General features: G+C 43.9%; 1 protein-coding gene across 1 annotated transcript in view; it reads right to left on the bottom strand.

Annotated features, from left to right (window-relative positions):
- capzb (capping actin protein of muscle Z-line subunit beta) overlaps positions 1-11,839 on the bottom strand; it is a 108,200-nt gene extending 96,361 nt beyond the window's left edge. The window contains exon 1 of the mRNA XM_068017332.1: positions 11,745-11,839. Within this exon, the coding sequence (XP_067873433.1) occupies positions 11,745-11,747 (3 nt within the window). The 5' untranslated portion in view covers positions 11,748-11,839. The remainder of the gene's footprint in view (positions 1-11,744) is intronic.
- Positions 11,840-20,772: the final 8,933 nt, after the last annotated feature.

Genomic DNA, 20,772 nt, shown 5'->3' with positions numbered 1-20,772 from the left:
TATAAATGGGTGGTTGATAGTCAGCACAGACTCGGTGGGCCGAAGAGCCTGTTTCAGTGCTGTATTTCTCTATGACCCCTTATTTTTAAATAGTGACCCCTCGTTCTAGATTCTCCCTCAAGGAGTACGTCCTTTCCACATACACCCTGACAAGACCTCTCAAGATCTTATATGTTTCAATCAAGTCGTCTCTTACTCTTCTAAATTCCAACAGATACAAGCCCAGCCTGTCCAACCATTCCTTGAAAGACAATCCGCCCATTCCAGGTATTAGTCTAGTAAGCCTTCTCTGAACTGCTTCCAACACATTTACATCCTTCCTTAAATAAGGAGACCATACTGTACACAGTACTCCAGATGTGGTCTCACCAATGCCCTGTATAATTGAAGCACAACCTCCCTACTTTTGTATTAATCCCCCCTCGCAATAAATGATAACATTCTATTAGCTTTCCTAATTACTTGCTGTGCCTGCATACTAACACCTTGTGCTTCATGCACCAGGACACCCAAATCCCACTGCATAGGTAAATTGGCCATTATAAATTGCCCCTAGCATAGGTAGGTGGTAGGGGAATATAGGGACAGGTGAGGATGTGGTAGAAATATGGGATTAGTGTCGGATTAGTATAAATGGGTGGTTAATGGTCGGCACAGACTCGGTGGGCCGAAGGGCCTGTTTCAGTGCTGTATCTCTAAATTTAAATCTTTAAAAATCTCAGAGCTCTGCAATCTCTCACCATTTAGATAATATGATTCTTTTTTATTCTTCCTGCCAAAATGGACAATTTCACATTTTCCCACATTATACTCCATTTACCTGATCTTTGCCCACTCACTTAACCTATCCATATCCCTTTGTAGCCTCATGTTCTCTTCACAACTTACTTCCCTACCTATCTTTGTGTCATCAGCAATGTAGCAACCACACCTTTGGTCCCTTCATCCAAGTCATTTATATAAACTGTAAAAAGTTGAGGCCCCAACACTGATCCCTGCACACACCATTTGTTACATCTTGCCATCCAGAATGTGACTCATTTATGCCTACTCTGTTTCCTGTTAGATAGCCAGTCTTCTATCCATGCCAATATGTTACCCCCACACCATGAGCTTTTATTTTCCACAATAACCTTTGATGTGGCACCTTATCAAATGCCTTCTGGAACATTCACTGGTTCCCCTTTATCCACAGCACGTTACTTCTTCAAAGAATTCCGATAAATTGGTTAAACATGATTTCCCTTTCACAAAACTGTGTTGACTCTGCCTGATTACTTTGAATTTTTCTAAGTGTCCTGCTATAACGTCTTTAATAATAGCTTCTAACATTTTCCCTATGACAGATGTTAAGCTAACCGGCCTGTAGTTTCCTGCTTTCTGTCTCCCTCCCTTTTGAATAAAGGAGTTACATTGGCTATTTTCCGATCTAACAGAACCTTCCCCAAGTCTAGGGAATTTTGGAAAATTAAAAGCAATGCATTAACTGTCTCACTAGCCACTTCTTTTAGGATCCTAGGATAAAATCCATCAGGACCCGGGGACTTGCCAGCCTGCAGCTCCAACAGTTTGCTCAGTACCACTTCCCTGGTGATTGTAATTTTCTTGAGTTACTCCCTCCCTTCCATTTCCTGAATTACAGCTATTTCTGGGATGTTACTTGTATCCTCTATAGTGAAGATCGATGCAAAATACCTGTTCATCTGCCAACTCCTTATTTTCGCTTATTAATTCCCCAGACTCACGTTCTATAGGACCAATGCTCACTTTGTTAACTTGCTGGTCTTCCAGTGCAAAGCGCTGTCAACTACCAAGTGTTGCAGACTGGCATAATCCAAGATCCAAGCCTACGTGTACTAAAGCTTGCAATAGGGCGGCACAGTGGCGCAGTGGTTAGCACCGCAGCCTCACAGCTCCAGCAACCCGGGTTCAATTCCGGGTACTGCCTGTGTGGAGTTTGCAAGTTCTCCCTGTGTCCGCGTGGGTTTCCTCCCACATGCCAAAGACTTGCAGGTCGATAGGTAAATTGGCCATTATAAATTGCCCCTAGTATAGGTAGGTGGTAGGGAAATATAGGGACAGGTGGGGATGTGGTAGGAACATGGAATTAGTGTAGGATTAGTATAAATGGGTGGTTGATGGTCGGCACAGACTTGGTGGGCCGAAGGACCTGTTTCAGTGCTGTATCTCTATAAAAAAAAAGGTACACTGGGCAAAGGCCACTCTGCGAGGCTCTCCCACCACAGTATGCTGAAGGGCTGGAAATTGTGTAAAACCCTTTGGGCTGCATGCAACAGAGAATTATGTGAAATGTAAATGTACATTGTAAATATAACCTATAATGGCAACTCTAATGAGGCACCTCATGTACTGTATTGAAAGAAACTGACTTGTGTTGCTCTTCATGTAATGTCAAATTTGAATTGCTATGTAACGTACTTTTATAAATTTTTATGAATAAAGTATATTTTGGGGGGGGGAGGAAAAGAGAAATGTATTGGTAGTTGACGCCCAAAGCACTGAAGCTCAAGCACTTCCTGTGGAGTTCTTAGATCACAGTGTAAAATTGCATATTCATCAGATCTTCCCAACCAATTTAGAAAATCAGCTGCATTATCAAGATTGAACTCCAAGAGGAACTTCACCACTGACCGGAAGTTGAAAATTCAATAAAAGAAATGGTTAAAGTTGTGGTAAACGTAAGAAATATTCACAAAGAGATCAGTAACACAAAATTAGATGCAAACTCATCAGCTGAAAAACTTTAAAACTTGTACTGCAAGGACAAAAAAACAAAAAGAAAAAAAACTGAAGTACAATTTACAACAAGGCCTTTATACAGTAAATTGGGTAATTGCTCCTGAGAATTAACTTAAAAGTTGGTGTAGCTTTAATTTCACAGCTGACATGATAAAAATATGCATAAGAAAAACAGAAAATGCCAGAACGCACAGCAGGTCAGTCAGCATCCATGAAAATAACATACAAGTTTACAACTTGGATTCAATCTTGTGTTGTGGAGAATAGCACATCTAAAATGTGAGCTTGCCTGGTCTCAGACACTGACTGGCCTGCTGTGTTCCAGCATTTTCTGTTTTTCTTATGCATATTTCTATCATGTCAAGTATATTTTGGAAATTTAAAAAAAAGCTGTGAAAATGGTGGAGAAACACAGCAGGTCAGACAGCATCCATGCAAATAACATAGAAGTTCACAATTCGGGCATTTCTGTGCTGATTCAGATTTTCAGTATTTTGCGTATTGATTTTGTTATGACTAAAGGGCAAGTTCAAAACTCACCAAATACGGCTTACATGAAAATTTCCCCATTTTACAGTACAAAGTGCAGAAGGTTACCTGCCCACCATGACACAACACAATATTGAAAGCCAAGTCTTCTTTCCCCATTTGACAGCAAAGTATTAACTTGCATGTGGTGACTGCATGCATGAGGAAGAATTACTTTTCTGACTGTAAAAATACCTAATACATTTTACATATTTGTGGAACCGAACAGATCAGCGATATACTGTGCATTCCAGAACTTGTACAGCACTTGTTAAAGTTATTTATGTATTTCTTCCCAACAGGTCCTACCAATAAATGTAGTCTATATAGTACAACTTAGGTCAAAATATAAACATCAAATGGATATCGGGTGCACTAAAAACCACTGCCATAATACGACACTGGTACTTTGGTAGTTTTCTCAGATAAAGTTTACAGAACTTATTGAGCCAAGAACCTTGCAAGGAAACGACCTCTTTTCTTTCCACCTCCCTCAAAGTTCCTGGCAATGTAATGATGCAGTCCCTTGCCATGATGATTCTCAATCTTGTCAATTTACCAATTCCTGTCCTTCAGCTTCCTTCCCATCGCAAATATGCAGCTAACCAATCAAGCTTACTGGGAACACTTGTACACACTGAAGATCAAATGGTATCTAAGCTTACATTTTCTACTAGCAAAATCAAATCAGGAAAAAAAGTGAAACAACCAACCAGAAGATTAACATGGAGAACAAGAGACAGTCAGACTGTGCTAGTTGATTTTTTTTTTCCAATTTTAGTGGTCTACATTTCACAGGCTGACTGACAAGCATGAAATTCAAACTTAATTTGTCTTTCAAAAACTTAATTTTACATAACACAATAAATTAAGAATGAACTTGCATTTATTGTAGATCTTTTATGCCCTCAGGACGTTCCAAAGGAGTTACTGCCTACAGTAATTCAAACACTGTTGCAATAAATGGGAAATGTGGCAGCCAATATGCGCATAAGATCCCAAAAACAGCAATGAAAGAAAACATTTGTTCATCTGTCTTAGTGATGTCGATTGAGGGATAAATGCTGGCCAGGACACCAGGGGAATTCCCCTGTTCTCCGTCATGCAGCACAGTGATCTTTTATGTGCACCGGAGAGGGCAGACAGGATCTCAGTTTAACATCTCAGCTGAAAGATGGTACCTCATTGCAGCATTTATTGCATTGGAGTATCAACCATGACGCTTTTGACTCAGGAGGACAGTGTTAAAGTCCTTTGAAAAATCTTGCACAGCAACTTCCTCAAAACCACACAATCTTTACAAAATTTCTGGTAATACCATTTTAGCTGCAAGAGACATTTCAGAATTTTTCAACTGGAATAGCCACACAGTACAGATTGAAGCACAAGGTACTGCCAAATGTTTTCATCAGTTTGAGATCTTGTATTCCAGTACAACACACAGGAATCTTCATTACAACCATTAGCAGATCGATTAATGTAATTGCAGAGCTTTGCCAGTTCCTGGAATGTAGGCTTTTAGCACATATTATCTGCAGCCAAAACTGTCAATTCGTTACGCAACAAAGCCAGGAGATAGATCTTTCTGAACGCTGAACCTCGAGGAGATGCAGCAATTGATTACTGTTTATACGATTCAGTATATATTTTAATAACTTGGCAAAAAATTATTCTTACAACGTCCATTACACAATAGCATATCCACCCCTTAATGAACCTCAGATTAAATAATTCAATTTATGGTACAAGACAAATTTATGTGCAGGTAGAGTAGATTCTTAAAAGTTACAAGCCTTTGAAAAATATTTTTCCTAATGTTAAATGTGGACAAATAGCTGCAGCCTGCATGCTAGTAGAGAAAAAGGAAATAAACCAAATCTTGTGCCTTTTCCTGAGGTTCCATGGGAGCATACAATAGCTACAGTTCTGTATGCGAGTTGTTTTGCCTTCCACGGTATTCTTAATTGAGTTACTATATATACTATCCTGACTGAATCACTAAATCCTCTATTTTCAAACAAAGTACTTCATCTGTAATAAGTTCAAGGAAAATTTAAATACCACTAAACACTGTAAACTAAAATGGTATTGGTGATGGTGCTGAAATAATATACAACATTGGACAGGAGGAAGGAAAGCGAGAAGCAAACAGTTATCATTTAAGAATCTATTCTACCTCTAGCTCTACATGTTCTACTCACAGTTCCAGAGCAAGTGCTAGCTCCTAGCATTACATCCACATAAGCAGATTCACCAAGGAGAGGTCAATTACATCAGCCTCTTGCCAGCAGATCTAAACAGCTCGTTATATACAGCTTTATACATGGACTCAACTGTAATATTATGGTATTAAACACCAAAATCAGTCAAACAACACGTGCACAGGAGTTAACTTAACACTCTTGGACCCTTTTCCTCCCCCAGAGATAATACTGACACTACAGGAACATAGAAATTGCTAGTCTAAAAAGACCAACCTGGTAGCTGAATAACACAATAATGGAATTACTGACTCAGCACGGGAATCAATCTCTAGCAATTAGTCTACAACAGATCCATATATGAGGTGAGGAAACTCCCAGTGGTATAAAGCTTTGGGAACCACTGGTCCAAAGTCACCTGTTCCTCCCAAGCATGCTACACTTATCCTATGTCCATTAGCCCTTTATGCATAAAGTAAACTCGGAGGAACAATACAAAATGACACAATTTAGTGGTGGCCTCTTCTTTGTAAATAATTCAATCAGATGTGCCTGCTCCAGATGTAAATTCAGGAAATGCACTTGGCTTAATGCTAAATATTCAGCCTAGAGTTTGAAGCAAACCTGCAGTTAACTGACAGAGCTAAAAAGTCAAGTAGAATGGGAAAATAGTTAAGCTCCATGGAAAAAAAAATTAAACTTCTTACACTGTAAGATAAGGGGTATAATAAGTTTGATTGAATTAGTCAGCTCTTCAACAAACATTAAACAATAATCCAAGCACACCAGGAGCACGTGTGTAACAGCTATCTGGGCTGACTCGTCCTCAAATTACCATCTCTCCCTCTGAACTAATGCCTTCCTATAACAGCACAGGCACAACCGGGAACTCAGCATATGGAAAACTGCATGATCTTACATCCTATGAAATCTAAGTGTGGTAAAGGATCAGCTTCATTACACAATTAAATCCTCTCTCTAGTACTGACTCTGAATTACGGCAGGAGTAAATAGCAGAGACTTTTATTACAACTAAAGTGCAAATTCACAATATATGCAAGTTTACAGCTGTAAACAAAAATTGGTTCAAACCAGAGATTGTTTTTTGTTTAAAGTGAAACAAAAGGTCAAACTTACACCAAAATTCCCCAGTCTGATTGGAAACACCATCAAAAAAGCCAAAAGTGAGGTTATAGAGCCTGATTGTTCTTCATTTTCAGTCCTGACTTATAGAATAAAAATGTTGTATAGCAAACTAAAATTAAAGATTAAAGTTGTAAGTGCTGTCATATTTAGATCGGAGTTCTATAGCTATGACATTTTGCTGTTCCAGGACTAGGATTAAATAACATCCTAGTTGCACCAAGCAAAAGTTTCAGTGTAAATTAAGGGTTGTTTAATTGAAGTTTGGTAGTACAATTTTGCTTAAATATAGATTTAATGAGTAAAGTATATCACTGCAAAGGGATATTGTCCTACACCTACACAAAGATACCTACTTCGTCACAATTACCTGGAGAGAAATGCTGCAAGTACATTGAAACTCCCATTTTCCAATATGGCAGGAACCATCCAGATAGATAATAGAATTTAACAACAGCATCCAGAATTTGGTATGAAATCTTGCACAGGATCAAGCAGCAGTCACATACAAAATAAAATGAGTAATTTTTTCTTGGTTTGACTTAAGAAAGATAGTAAGTTTACATTAGCAAGCTGTGAAGTGAGACAACTTGCACAAGGCTTTATGAAAATCATGGCAGATAATCGAGAAGACAAGTAATTTTTGTGTGTAAATAATGGAGGTTTCAGTGTCCTTAACGTAAGGTTATGGCACATCAGAAATTACTTTTCGCCTTTGAGAAAAGGTCAAGCAACAGGAACTTTGAGGTTCAGAAACAGTCACTAACGGCATATTCTTCTTCCCCTTCATCTCTGAAACTTTAAGTAACACACATTACATAAGAGGTTCAAGCCGGTAGCAGAGAAAAATGAGCATGTCTACAACACAATACTACTATTCCTCCTAGTCAGCCAATAGTGGCAACAACAGCAAATTAGTAGTATTTACACTCCACACAGGAAGTATGCCTTTTCTTAATAAAACCATAAAGAGACAATGGGTTTTCTCAGTGCCATGAAATAAAAAAAATGCTTTAAAAAGTGTCCCCCTTTTAGAGGGGTACAAATAATAGGCAACTAAACTGTAAAACAAAAGAAACAAAATTAAATAATACATCTGTTATCCACTACGTGCTCCAATCCCTGAGATGACCGCTGCTTGCCGAAGGCCTCAAGCATACCAGCAGACTCTGAGTGCTCCTTCTCCAGTTCCAACCAGGTGTACAAGACTGCAGAAGAGAGGGCAGGCAGCCACAGCAACCACCCCAAGGGCTGCATTCAATCTAGACATGTGGATAGCCACCTTGGCTAGGTCCAGGAGCAGATCCACAAGCAGATCCTCTGACTTTCCCATTGTCCTCTGCACTTGGGTGGCCAAAAATCAAGAGTAAGGGACTGAAGTGGGGCCAGAAGTTCAGGAGCAGCATGGCCATATGGGAGAGCAGCAGCAACTTCACACACTCACCAAAAATGTGCAACAGTCTCTCATCCAGGCTGCAAAAGTTGCATACCACACAACGTATGCGAGCCAAGAAGAATAAGTCAAGGAAAATTTGAGAGCAAGAGGACTACATACCCTTGAAAAAGGTACATAGCCTAGTTTTGCCAAAAAGCCATAGAAACAGACAGGATTAGCGTCAGCTGTGAAAGCACTCTTGCCTCGGAGTCAGACCGCTGTGGGTACGTCCCATTCCAGAGATTTGGGAGCATGTGAAAGATGCTTTATAATTGCAAGTTCATTTTTTCAGTCCATTCTTCCCCCACCCTCTGAGTTACTGATTATAGTATATGGGAGATGCAACATCTTTGGTTCTGCACACCAAGGGCTGGAGCAATTGAAGTGAAACTAATTCCTGGGCACGCACACACACCAGGTGAAGAGTCGTACAGCACAGAAACCGGCCCTTCAGCCCATCATGTCTGTGCCAGCCATCAAGCACCTAACTATTCTAGACCCAATTTCCAGCACTTGGCCCGTAGCCTTGTATGCTATGGCATTTCAAGTGCTCATCTAAATACTTCTTAAATGTTGTAAGGTTTCTGCCTCTACCACCCCTTCAGGCAGTGTATTCCAGATTCCAACCACCCTCTGCGTGAAAACATTTTTCCTCAAATCCCTTCAAAAACTCCTGTCCTTTACCTTAAATCTATGCCCCCTGGTTATTGACCCCTCCGTTAAGGGAAAAAGTCTCTTCCTATCTAATCTATCAATGCCCCTCATAATTTTGTGCACCTCAATCAGATCCCCCCTCATCCTTCTCTGTTCTAAGGAAAACAACCCTAGCCTTTTCAGTCTCTCTTCATAGCTGAAATGCTCCAGCCTAGGCAACATCCTGGTGAATCTCCTCTGCACTCTCTCCAGTGCAATCATATCGTTCCTATAGCGTGGTGACCAGAACTATACACAGTACTCCAGCCATGGCCTAACTAGCATTTTATACAGCTCCATCATAACTTCCCTGCTCTTATATTCTATGCTGCGGCTAATAAAGGCAAGTATCCCAGATACCTTCCTAACCACCTTATCTACTTGTGCTGCAGCCATCAGTGATCTATGGAAAAGTACACCAAGGTCCCTCTGTACTTCCTATGGTCCTACCATCCATTGTGTATTCCCTTGCCTTGTAAGGCCTCCCAAAATGCATCACCTCACACTTCTCAGGATTAAATTCCATTTGCCACAGCTCTGCCCATCTTACCAGCTCATCTATATTGTCCTGTAATCTAAGGCTTTCCTCCTCACTATTTACAATACCACCAATTTTTGTGTAATCTGCGAACTTATCATACCTCCTATATTCATGTCTAAATCATTAGTTTCAGGGTAGTGCTTTTAAAGGCCTAGAAGCAAGTTGCTCATCCATAGATAGCATTTGATAGAGATCAACAGTCAGGCAGAGAAAAAGCACAAAAGGTATCTCATGCATGCCAAAATGTTAAAGGACCCATTTGAAGAGGTGTTGTCACGAGGCTGACTTACAATATTCAGGAAATACTACACGGACTTGTAGGCTGAGAATCTTCATTCATTACATGAAACTGCTCCCACTAGAAAATTAGGCTTATAACCACCTGTGCTTCAACCAAATGTCAGAAACTGCTAAATTCTTGCAACACAGTCCCAGTTTGGAAGAAAACAAAATCTGTATTCTCGTTATGCTGTGTCTTTCACAGTTTAAGTGCAGCATAAAAATTTCACAAGCCCATTACAAACATACAAATTAGGAGTAGGCCACTCAGCCCCTCGAGCCAGCTCCACCATTCAATAAGATCATGGCTGATCTGACGGCAACCTCAACCCCACATTCCCATTTTACATTTTGCTGAAATCCTGTTAATAGAAATATTAAGAGCATCACCAGTACAGTAAGAGTTTAATTTAGCCTACACAAAAACTAAAAAAGCAAGGGACTACTTGAATTCTGAAAAGATTAGTGTTCCCTTAATTTAGAACCATCAGAAATTAGAACTGGACTATGACAAGTACCTAGGCAGAAGAGGAATGTGGATCTGTTACCAAATAATCTGACATGTATTCAAGTCACTTAAAGAAAAATATACTGCCAAAGCTTAGCTTAAGCTATGGCCTGGATACTCCTTTACCATCAACTTCCTGTCAAAAAGACTTCTCAGCAAATATAAACCAGTCGCCACAGTCATTTGATCTGCCAAAGGATCTTTCTGAGATCAGGAATTGAAGACACTAAATGACATGTTTAGAATTAAATGGGTTACAGAAATAAATGAACAAAGTGTGATGTTTCCCAATGCAAGCCATACAAACATGAAAAAAAATCCTACAAAAAGAATCTTCAGAACTACAATGTATCTGTAAATCTAAACCCAACATATCATTAGCATGCAGGTATTGAAAGGAATTAGGAAGGCAAATGGAATGTTGCCATTTATTGTAGAGGGATTGAGTATAAAAGTAGGGAAGTCTTGCTACAGCTGTAGAGAGCATTGGTGAGACCGCACTTAAGAGTATGTGTACAGTTTTGGTCTCCTTACTTGAGGAGGCTTATACTTGGGTTGGAAGTAGTTACGAGAAGGTTCATTAAGCTGATTCCTGGGATGAAAAGCTTGTCTTGTAGGGAAGGTTGAGCAGGTTGGGCCTATAATGAGTTTAATGAGAGGTGAAACAGACAAGATTCTGAGGGGGCTTGACAGGGTAGATGCTGAGATGATGTTTCCCCTTGCAAGGGAATCTAGAACTAGGGGGCACAGTTTCAAATTAAGGGGTCTCCTTTTTCATACAGAAATAAGGAGGAATTTCTTCTCTCAGGAGGGTTGTTAATCTTTGGAATTCTCTTCCTCAGAGCAGTGAGGGTTAGGTCATTCACGAGTCAAGGCTGAGTTAGGCAGACTTTTGATATACAAGGGAGTCAAGGGTTATGGGGGGGGGGGGGGGGGGGTGGCAAGCAGGAAAGTGGAGTTAAAGCCACAATCAGATCAGCCATGATCTTATTAAAGGACAGAGCAGGCTCGAGGGGCCGAACGGCCTACTACTGCTCCTATTGCTTATGTCATGAACAGCTTTTATCTTGTTAAGCTACACTTAATTGAAGATGATACAATGGGAAACTTTGAGATCACAATAGCCTGACATCAGAAAGAAATCCAACTGCCTTTAGTGAGTTCCACTGAATACTTAGATCACCACAGTGCCAAATACACTTTCAACAAAATACTTCAGCAGGCCGTCAAAACTAGGGTACTGGCACAGACTAATATTGTGACAATCCAAGAAACTAAACACAGTCACAGGCTCACACTCCTTACTCAGATATGCTGTGAATGAAGAACAGTATTTAGCAGGAAGTTTAACTCCACTTATAGAGGGAAGCACAATCTGAAGGGAGGGGAAGATAGGTTGTGGCAGCTCCACGGGATTTTCAACAGGCCCTCAGCTACGGCCAGGCTGAGGAACCGTGAGCTAGTTGGGGGTGTAGTAGGAAGAGGAGGAGGCGGCGGCATGGAGGCTGGGCCGGGCAGCTCTCACTCCCCGGTTTCCGCTCCTCATCACACACCCCAGACGCAACTTCTATCGCTCACAGCCCTCAGAAATGGGGCAGATGAAGCCGCAATTCTCTTCGGACATACTAGACAGAGAGCCCCGGGGCCGATACTCACCATGACGGCGGTTGGCGGCAGCTGTCTCGCGCGCAGTTCCTTCCTCGGGCCCAAGTGATCATCCGGGTCACGCAGACAACCCCGCGCTCAACCAATCAGGGGCCGAGACTCCAGCTTGCCCAAGTATGGGCCTTGCAATGCGGAAGTGGCGGTTCAGCACACACACAGACTCTTTGCTGCGCTGCAAACATGTTCCCTATTCCATCACACACACTCCCTACTGCACTGCAAACATGTTCACTATTCCATCACACACACTCCCGTCTGCACTGCAAACATGTTCCCTATTCCATCACACACACTCCCGACTGCACTGCAAACATGTTCCCTATTCCATCACACACACTCCCTACTGCACTGCAAACATGTTCACTATTCCATCACACACACTCCCGTCTGCACTGCAAACATGTTCCCTATTCCATCACACACACTCCCGACTGCACTGCAAACATGTTCCCTATTCCATCACACACACTCCCGACTGCACTGCAAACATGTTCCCTATTCCATCACACACACTCCCTACTGCACTGCAAACATGTTCACTATTCCATCACACACACTCCCGTCTGCACTGCAAACATGTTCCCTATTCCATCACACACACTCCCGACTGCACTGCAAACATGTTCCCTATTCCATCACACACACTCCCTACTGCACTGCAAACATGTTCACTATTCCATCACACACACTCCCTACTGCACTGCAAACATGTTCACTATTCCATCACACACACTCCCGTCTGCACTGCAAACATGTTCCCTATTCCATCACACACACTCCCGTCTGCACTGCAAACATGTTCCCTATTCCATCACACACACTCCCTACTGCACTGCAAACATGTTCCCTATTCCATCACACACACTCCCTACTGCACTGCAAACATGTTCACTATTCCATCACACACACTCCCGTCTGCACTGCAAACATGTTCCCTATTCCATCACACACTCCCTACTACACTGCAAACATGTTCCCTATTCCATCACACACTCCCGACTGCACTGGAAACATGTTCACTATTCCATCACACACACTCCCTACGACACTGCAAACATGTTCCCTATTCCATCACACACACTCCCGACTGCACTGGAAACATGTTCACTATTCCATCACACACACTCCCGACTACACGACAAACATGTTCACTATTCCATCACACACACTCCCGACTGCACTGCAAACATGTTCCCTATTCCATCACACACACTCCCCAGTACACTGCACACTTGTTCCCTATTCCATCACACACACTCCCGACTGCACTGCAAACATGTTCACTATTCCATCACACACACTCCCTACTACACTGCAAACATGTTCACTATTCCATCACACACACTCCCTACTACACTGCAAACATGTTCCCTATTCCATCACACACTCCCTACTACACTGCAAACATGTTCACTATTCCATCACACACACTCCCTACTACACGACAAACATGTTCACTATTCCATCACACACACTCCCGACTGCACTGCAAACATGTTCACTATTCCATCACACACACTCCCTACTACACTACAAACATGTTCCCTATTCCATCACACACACTCCCTACTGCACTGCAAACATGTTCACTATTCCATCACACACACTCCCGTCTGCACTGCAAACATGTTCCCTATTCCATCACACACTCCCTACTACACTGCAAACATGTTCCCTATTCCATCACACACTCCCGACTGCACTGGAAACATGTTCACTATTCCATCACACACACTCCCTACTCCACTGCAAACATGTTCCCTATTCCATCACACACTCCCTACTACACTGCAAACATGTTCACTATTCCATCACACACACTCCCTACTACACTACAAACATGTTCACTATTCCATCACACACACTCCCGTCTGCACTGCAAACATGTTCCCTATTCCATCACACACTCCCGACTACACTGCAAACATGTTCACTATTCCATCACACACACACTCCCCACTACACTGCAAACATGTTCCCTATTCCATCACACACACTCCCTACTACACTACAAACATGTTCCCTATTCCATCACACACACACTCCCTACTACACTGCAAACATGTTCCCTATTCCATCACACACACACTCCCTACTGCACTGCAAACATGTTCCCTATTCCATCACACACTCCCTACTGCACTGCACACTTGTTCCCTATTCCATCACACACACTCCCCCGACTGCACTGCAAACATGTTCCCTATTCCATCACACACACACTCCCTACTACACTGCAAACATGTTCCCTATTCCATCACACACACACTCCCTGCTACACTGCAAACATGTTCCCTATTCCATCGCACACACTCCCGACTGCACTGGAAACATGTTCCCTATTCCATCACACACACTCCCTACTGCACTGCAAACATGTTCCCTATTCCATCGCACACACTCCCGACTGCACTGCACACATATTCCCTATTCCATCACACACACTCCCTACTACACTGCAAACATGTTCCCTATTCCATCGCACACACTCCCGACTGCACTGCACACATGTTCCCTATTCCATCACACACACTCCCTACTGCACTGCAAACATGTTCCCTATTCCATCACACACACTCCCGACTGCACTGGAAACATGTTCCCTATTCCATCGCACACATCCCGACTGCACTGGAAACATGTTCCCTATTCCATCACACACACTCCCGACTGCACTGGAAACATGTTCCCTATTCCATCGCACACACTCTCGACTGCACTGGAAACATGTTCCCTATTCCATCACACACACTCCCTACTGCACTGCAAACATGTTCCCTATTCCATCACACACACTCCCGACTGCACTGCAAACATGTTCCCTATTCCATCACACACACTCCCTACTACACTGCAAACATGTTCCCTATTCCATCACACACACTCCCTACTACACTACAAACATGTTCCCTATTCCATCACACACACTCCCTATTGCACTGCAAACATGTTCCTTATTCCATCATATACACACACACATTCTTTACTCCACTGCAAACATGATCCCCATTCCATCACACACACACTCCCTTTCTCTTTGGCCTCCTTGTCTCAAGGGACAATGGGTAAGCGCATAAATGTGGTCAGTGGTTTGTGGAGCAGTGCCTAGAGTGGCTATAAAGGCCAATTCTCGAGTGTCAAACTCTTCCACAGGCGCTGCAGATAAAATTGGTTGTCGGGGCTGTTACACCATTGGCTCTCTCCTTGCACTTCTGTCTTTTTTCCTGCCAACTGCTCAGTCTCTTCGACTCGCCACTCTTTAGCCCCGCCTTTATGGCTGTCCGCCAGCTCTGGCGATCACTGGCAACTGACTCCCACGATTGTAGTCAATGTCACAGGACTTCATGTCGCGTTTGCAGACGTCTTTAAAGCGGAGACATGGACGACCGGTCTGATACCAGTGACGAGCTCGCTGTACAATACGTCCTTGGGAATCCTGCCATCTTCCATGCGGCTCACATGGCCAAGCCATCTCAAGCGCCTCTGGCTCAGTAGGGTGAATATGCTGGGGATGTTGGCCGCCGAGGACTTCTGCGTTGGAGATACGCTCCTGCCACCTGATGTCAAGGATTCTTCGGAGGCAGCGAAGATGGAATGAGTTGAGACGTCGCTCTTGGCTGACATACATTGTCCAGGCCTTGCTGACGTAGAGCAAGGTACTGAGGACACAGGCTTGAAACACTCAGACTTTTGTGTTCCGTGTCAGTGCACCATTTTCCCACACCCTCTTGGCCAGTCTGGACAAAGCAGCGGACGCCTTTCCCATGCGCTTGTTGATTTCTGCATCGAGAGCCAGGTTACTGGTGACAGTTGAGCCTATATAGGTGAACTGTTGAACCACTTCCAGAGCGTGGTCGCCGATATTGATGAATGGAGCATTTCTGACGTCCTGCCCCATGATGTTAGTTTTCTTGAAGCTGATGGTTAGGCCAAATTCATTGCAGGCAGCCGCAATCCTGTCAATGAGTCTCTGCACACTCTTCTGTGTGGGATGTTAATGCAGCATCGTCAGCAAAGAGGAGTTTCCTGATGAGGACTTTCTGTACTTTGATCTTCGCTCTAAGACGGGCAAGGTTGAACAACCTGCCATCTGATCTTGTGTGGAGGAAAATTCCATCTTCTGAAGACATGACCGCATGTGAGAGCAGCAGGGAGAAGAAGATCCCAAACAGTGTAGGTGCGAGAACACAGCCCTGTTTCATGCCACTCAGGATAGGAAAGGGGTCTGATGAGGCACTGCTATGCTGAATTGTGCCTTTCATATTGTCATGGAATGAGGTGATGATACTTAGTAGCTTTGGTGGACATCCGATCTTTGCTAGTAGTCTGAAGAGACCACGTCTGCTGACGAGGTCAAAGGCTTTGGTGAGATCTATGAAAGCAACGTAGAGGGGCATCTGTTGTTCATGGCATTTCTCCTGTAGCTGGCCAAGGGAGAACAGTATGTCAATGGTGGATCTCTCTGCTCGAAAGCCACACTGTGCCTCAGGGTAGACACGCTCAGCCAGATTCTGGAGCCTGTTTAAAGCGACACGAGCGAAGACTTTCCGCACTATGCTGAGCAAGGAGATTTCACGGTAGTTGTTGCAGTCACCGCGGTCAGCTTGTTCTTATAGAGGGTGATGATATTGGCATCGCGCATGTCCTGTGGTACTGCTCCCTCATCCCAGTGCAGACAAAGCAGTTCATGGAGTGCTGAGTGTATAGCAGGCTTGGCACTCTTGATTATTTCAGGGGTAATGCCGTCCTTTCTAGGGGCTTTTCCACTGGCCAGAGAATCAATGGCATCACTGAGTTCCGATTTTGTTGGCTGTTCGTCCAGCTCATCCATGACTGTCAGAGACTGGGCTGCATTGAGGGCGGTATCAGTGACAACATTTTCCCTGGAGTACAGTTCTAGGTAGTGCTCCACTCAGCGGTCCATTTGCTTGCGTTGGTCAGTGATCGTTTCCCCTGATTTAGACTTGAGGGGGGCGATCTTTTTGACGGTTGGCCCAAAAGCTCTCTTAATGCCATCATAGAAACAGGAGAGGAGAGGTCACTCTGTTGGGAGTTTTCTATAGACCTCCGAATAGTTCCAGAGATGTAGAGGAAAGGATAGCGAAGATGATTCTCGACAGGAGCGAGAGTAACAGGGTAGTGGTTATGGGGGACTTTAACTTTCCAAATATTGACTGGAAATACTATAGTTCGAGTACTTTAGATGGGTCTGTTTTTGTCCAGTGTGTGCAGGAGGGTTTTCTGACACAGTATGTGGACAGGCCAACCAGGGGCGATGCCACATTGGATTTGGTACTGGGTAATGAACCCGGCCAGGTGTTCGATTTAGATGTAGGTGAGCACTTTGGCGATAGTGATCACAATTCAGTTAGGTTTACCTTAGCGATGGGCAGGGACAGGTATATACCGCAGGGCAAGAATTATAGCTGGGGGAAAGGAAATTATGACGCGATTAGGCAAGATTTAGGATGTGTAGGATGGGGAAGGAAACTGCAGGGGATGGGCACAAACGAAATGTGGAGCTTATTCAAGGAGCAGCTAAAGCGTGTCCTTGATAAGTATGTACCTGTCAGGCAGGGAGGAAGTTGTCGAGCGAGGGAGCCGTGGTTTACTCAAGAAGTTGAAGCGCTTGTCAAGAGGAAGAGGGCGGCTTATGTTAGGATGAGACGTGAAGGCTCAGTTAGGGCGCTTGAGAGTTACAAGCTAGCCAGGAAGGATCTAAAGGGAGGGCTAAGAAGAGCAAGGAGAGGACACGAGAAGTCATTGGCGGATAAGATCAAAGAAAACCCTAAGGCTTTCTATAGGTATATCAGGAATAAAAGAATGATAAGAGTTAGAACAGGGCCAATCAAGGATAGTAGTGGGAAGTTGTGTGCGGAATCAGAGGAGATAGGGGAAGCGTTAAATGAATATTTTTCGTCAGTATTTACAGTAGAGAAAGAAAATGTTGCCGAGGAGATTACTGAGATACAGCCTACTAGGCTAGATGGGATTGAGATTCACAAGGAGGAGGTGTTAGCAATTTTGGAAAGAGTGAAAATAGATAAGTCCCCTAGGCCAGATGGGATTTATCCTAGGATTCTCTGGGAAGCCAGGGAGGAGATTGCAGAGCCGTTGTTGTTGATCTTTATGTCGTCATTGTCGACAGGAGTAGTGCCGGAGGACTGGAGGATAGCAAATGTTGTCCCCTTGTTCAAGAAGGGGAGTAGAGACAGCCTTGGTAATTATAGACCTGTGAGCCTTACTTCGGTTGTGGGTAAAATGTTGGAAAGGGTTATAAGTGATAGGATTTATAATCATCTTGAAAAGAATAAGTTCATTTGCGATAGTCAGCACGGTTTTGTGAAAGGTAGGTCGTGCCTCACAAACCTTATTGAGTTTTTCGAGAAGGTGACCAAACAGGTGGATGAGGGTAAAGCCGTGGATGTGGTGTATATGGATTTCAGTAAGGCGTTTGATAAGGTTCCCCACGGTAGGCTATTGCAGAAAATACGGAAGTATGGGGTTGAAGGTGATTTAGAGCTTTGGATCAGAAATTGGCTAGCTGAAAGAAGACAGAGGGTGGTGGTTGATGGCAAATATTCATCCTGGAGTTTAGTTACTAGTGGTGTACCGCAAGGTTCTGTTTTGGGGCCACTGCTGTTTGTCATTTTTATAAATGACCTGGATGAGGGTGTAGAAGGGTGGGTTAGTAAATTTGCGGATGACACGAAGGTCGGTGGAGTTGTGGATAGTGTCGAAGGGTGTTGTAGGGTACAGAGGGACATAGATAGGCTGCAGAGCTGGGCTGAGAGATGGCAAATGGAGTTTAATGCGGAGAAGTGTGAGGTGATTCACTTTGGAAGGAGTAACAGCAATGCAGAGTACTGGGCTAATGGGAAGATTCTTGGTAGTGCGATTGAGCAGAGAGATCTTGGTGTACAGGTACATAAATCCCTGAAAGTTGCTACCCAGGTTAATAGGGCTGTTAAGAAGGCATATGGTGTGTTAGCTTTTATTAGTAGGGAGATCGAGTTTCGGAGCCACGAGGTCATGATGCAGCTGTACAAAACTCTGGTGAGGCCGCACCTTGAGTATTGCGTGCAGTTCTGGTCACCGCATTATAGGAAGGATGTGGAAGCTTTGGAAAGGGTGCAGAGGAGATTTACTAGGATGTTGCCTGGTATGGAAGGAAGGTCTTTCGAGGAAAGGCTGAGGGACTTGGGGTTGTTTTCGTTAGAGAGAAGGAGGAGGAGAGGTGACTTAATAGAGACATACAAGATAATCAGAGGGTTAGATAGGGTGGATAGTGAGAGTCTTTTTCCTCAGATGATGATGGCAAACACGAGGGGACATAGCTTTAAGTTGAGGGGTGAAAGATATAGGACAGATGTCAGAGGTAGTTTCTTTACGCAGAGAGTAGTAGGGGCGTGGAACGCCCTGCCTGCAACAGTAGTAGACTCGCCAACTTTAAGGGCATTTAAGTGGTCATTGGATAGACATATGGATGAAAATGGAATAGTGTCGGTCAGATGATCTGCGCAACATCGAGGGCCGAAGGGCCTGTACTGCGCTGTAATGTTCTAATTCTAATTCTAATACATTCTTCTGATGTTTCCGGTGTTGGAGGCCAGCTGAATACGACTGCATAGGTGTTGCTACTACTCATCTGCACAGTGCCTGGCTGTTCTTTGTGCAGCGCTTCTGGCTACTTTGAGTGCTACGGATGTTAACTCGCTGGGGGCTTTCTTGTAGCTCAACAGTGCAGTGCACTTAGCGGCTATGACAGGTTCCAGCTCTTCAAAGTGAGATTGAAACCAGTCTGCATTCTGCTTCTCACGTTTGCCAAAGGTGATCATTGCTGAGTCATTGATGGCGTCTCTGATGTGGGCCCACTTCGTTTCTGCATCCCCTGCGGGGGTGTTATGAAGGGCTTTTTCAAGTGAATTTGGGAACTTATGTAACAGCTGTAGATAAGAAATTCTATTAGTGTTGATACGCGGGCGGCCCTTCTGCTTGGAGTGATGTAGCTTCTTTGGTTTGAGTCTAATTTTGCTGCACACCAGGGAGTGGTCGGTGTCACAGTCCACACTGTGGAAGCTGCATGTGATTTGGACACTGTTTATAGAGGCTCGCCTTGTGACGATGAGGTCCAGCTGGTGCCAACGACGTGATCTTGGGTGTTTCCATGAAACCTGGTGACAGGGTTTAGTATGAAAGAACAAGTTGGTGATGCAGAGGTTATGATAGGTACACAACTCCAGCAGACTCTGTCCATTCTCATTCATCTTTCCAGTGCCATAGCGCTCAAGGCAGGAGGGCCATGAGTCATGGTCGGCCCCAACCCTGGCGTTAAAGTCCCCCAGCAGGAACAGATGTCCGGTATTAGGAATGCTACTAATGATATTATGGAGTTCCTCGTAGAACTGGTCTTTAACTTCATGTGGGGAGCAGAGTGTTGGAGCATATATGCTGAGTAGGTGTACATGGAGGTCACTCCATAGTCGCCTCACAGCGAGTAGGTGGGCCAGAGGCGGTGAGCAGTCGGATGGGCAGGAGGCGTTCCGAGCCATTTGTAGGTGCCTCTATCATGCTGAGCAAAGAGTTTCTGATGGTGAAGCCCACTCCATGCCGTCTTGGTTCTTCAGGATCCCTACCCTGCCAGTAGAAGGTGTAGTCTTGCTCTCTTAGAGATCTGCTCGCAGTGAGGCGTGTCTTCTGAATTGCTGCAATGTCCACATTGAGTCTACTGAGCTCGTTGTTAATGATGACGGTTGTCTGAGAGTCATTGATTTGTGTAAGGTCTTCCAACAGGCCAGGACACATAGTTCTAACGTTCCAGCTTGCAAAGCAGAAATTCTGGAGCCTTTGTGTCACTTTTGTGTCACCTTTGGCATGTTTCCGGCAGTTCCTGCAGCCATACTGGTGCCAAACGTCATGCTCTGCACTCCTTTGGACCCCACTAGAAAGGCCGAGAAGGTGGTTCTGACGCATGGGCAACTCACAACCTCCATACATTCTGCCCAGGCATGCGCCATAG

Source organism: Heterodontus francisci, chromosome 37, assembly GCF_036365525.1.
Source record: "Heterodontus francisci isolate sHetFra1 chromosome 37, sHetFra1.hap1, whole genome shotgun sequence".
In the NCBI taxonomy this organism is placed as follows: domain Eukaryota; kingdom Metazoa; phylum Chordata; class Chondrichthyes; order Heterodontiformes; family Heterodontidae; genus Heterodontus; species Heterodontus francisci.
This window is presented reverse-complemented; position numbering and strand designations above follow the sequence as displayed.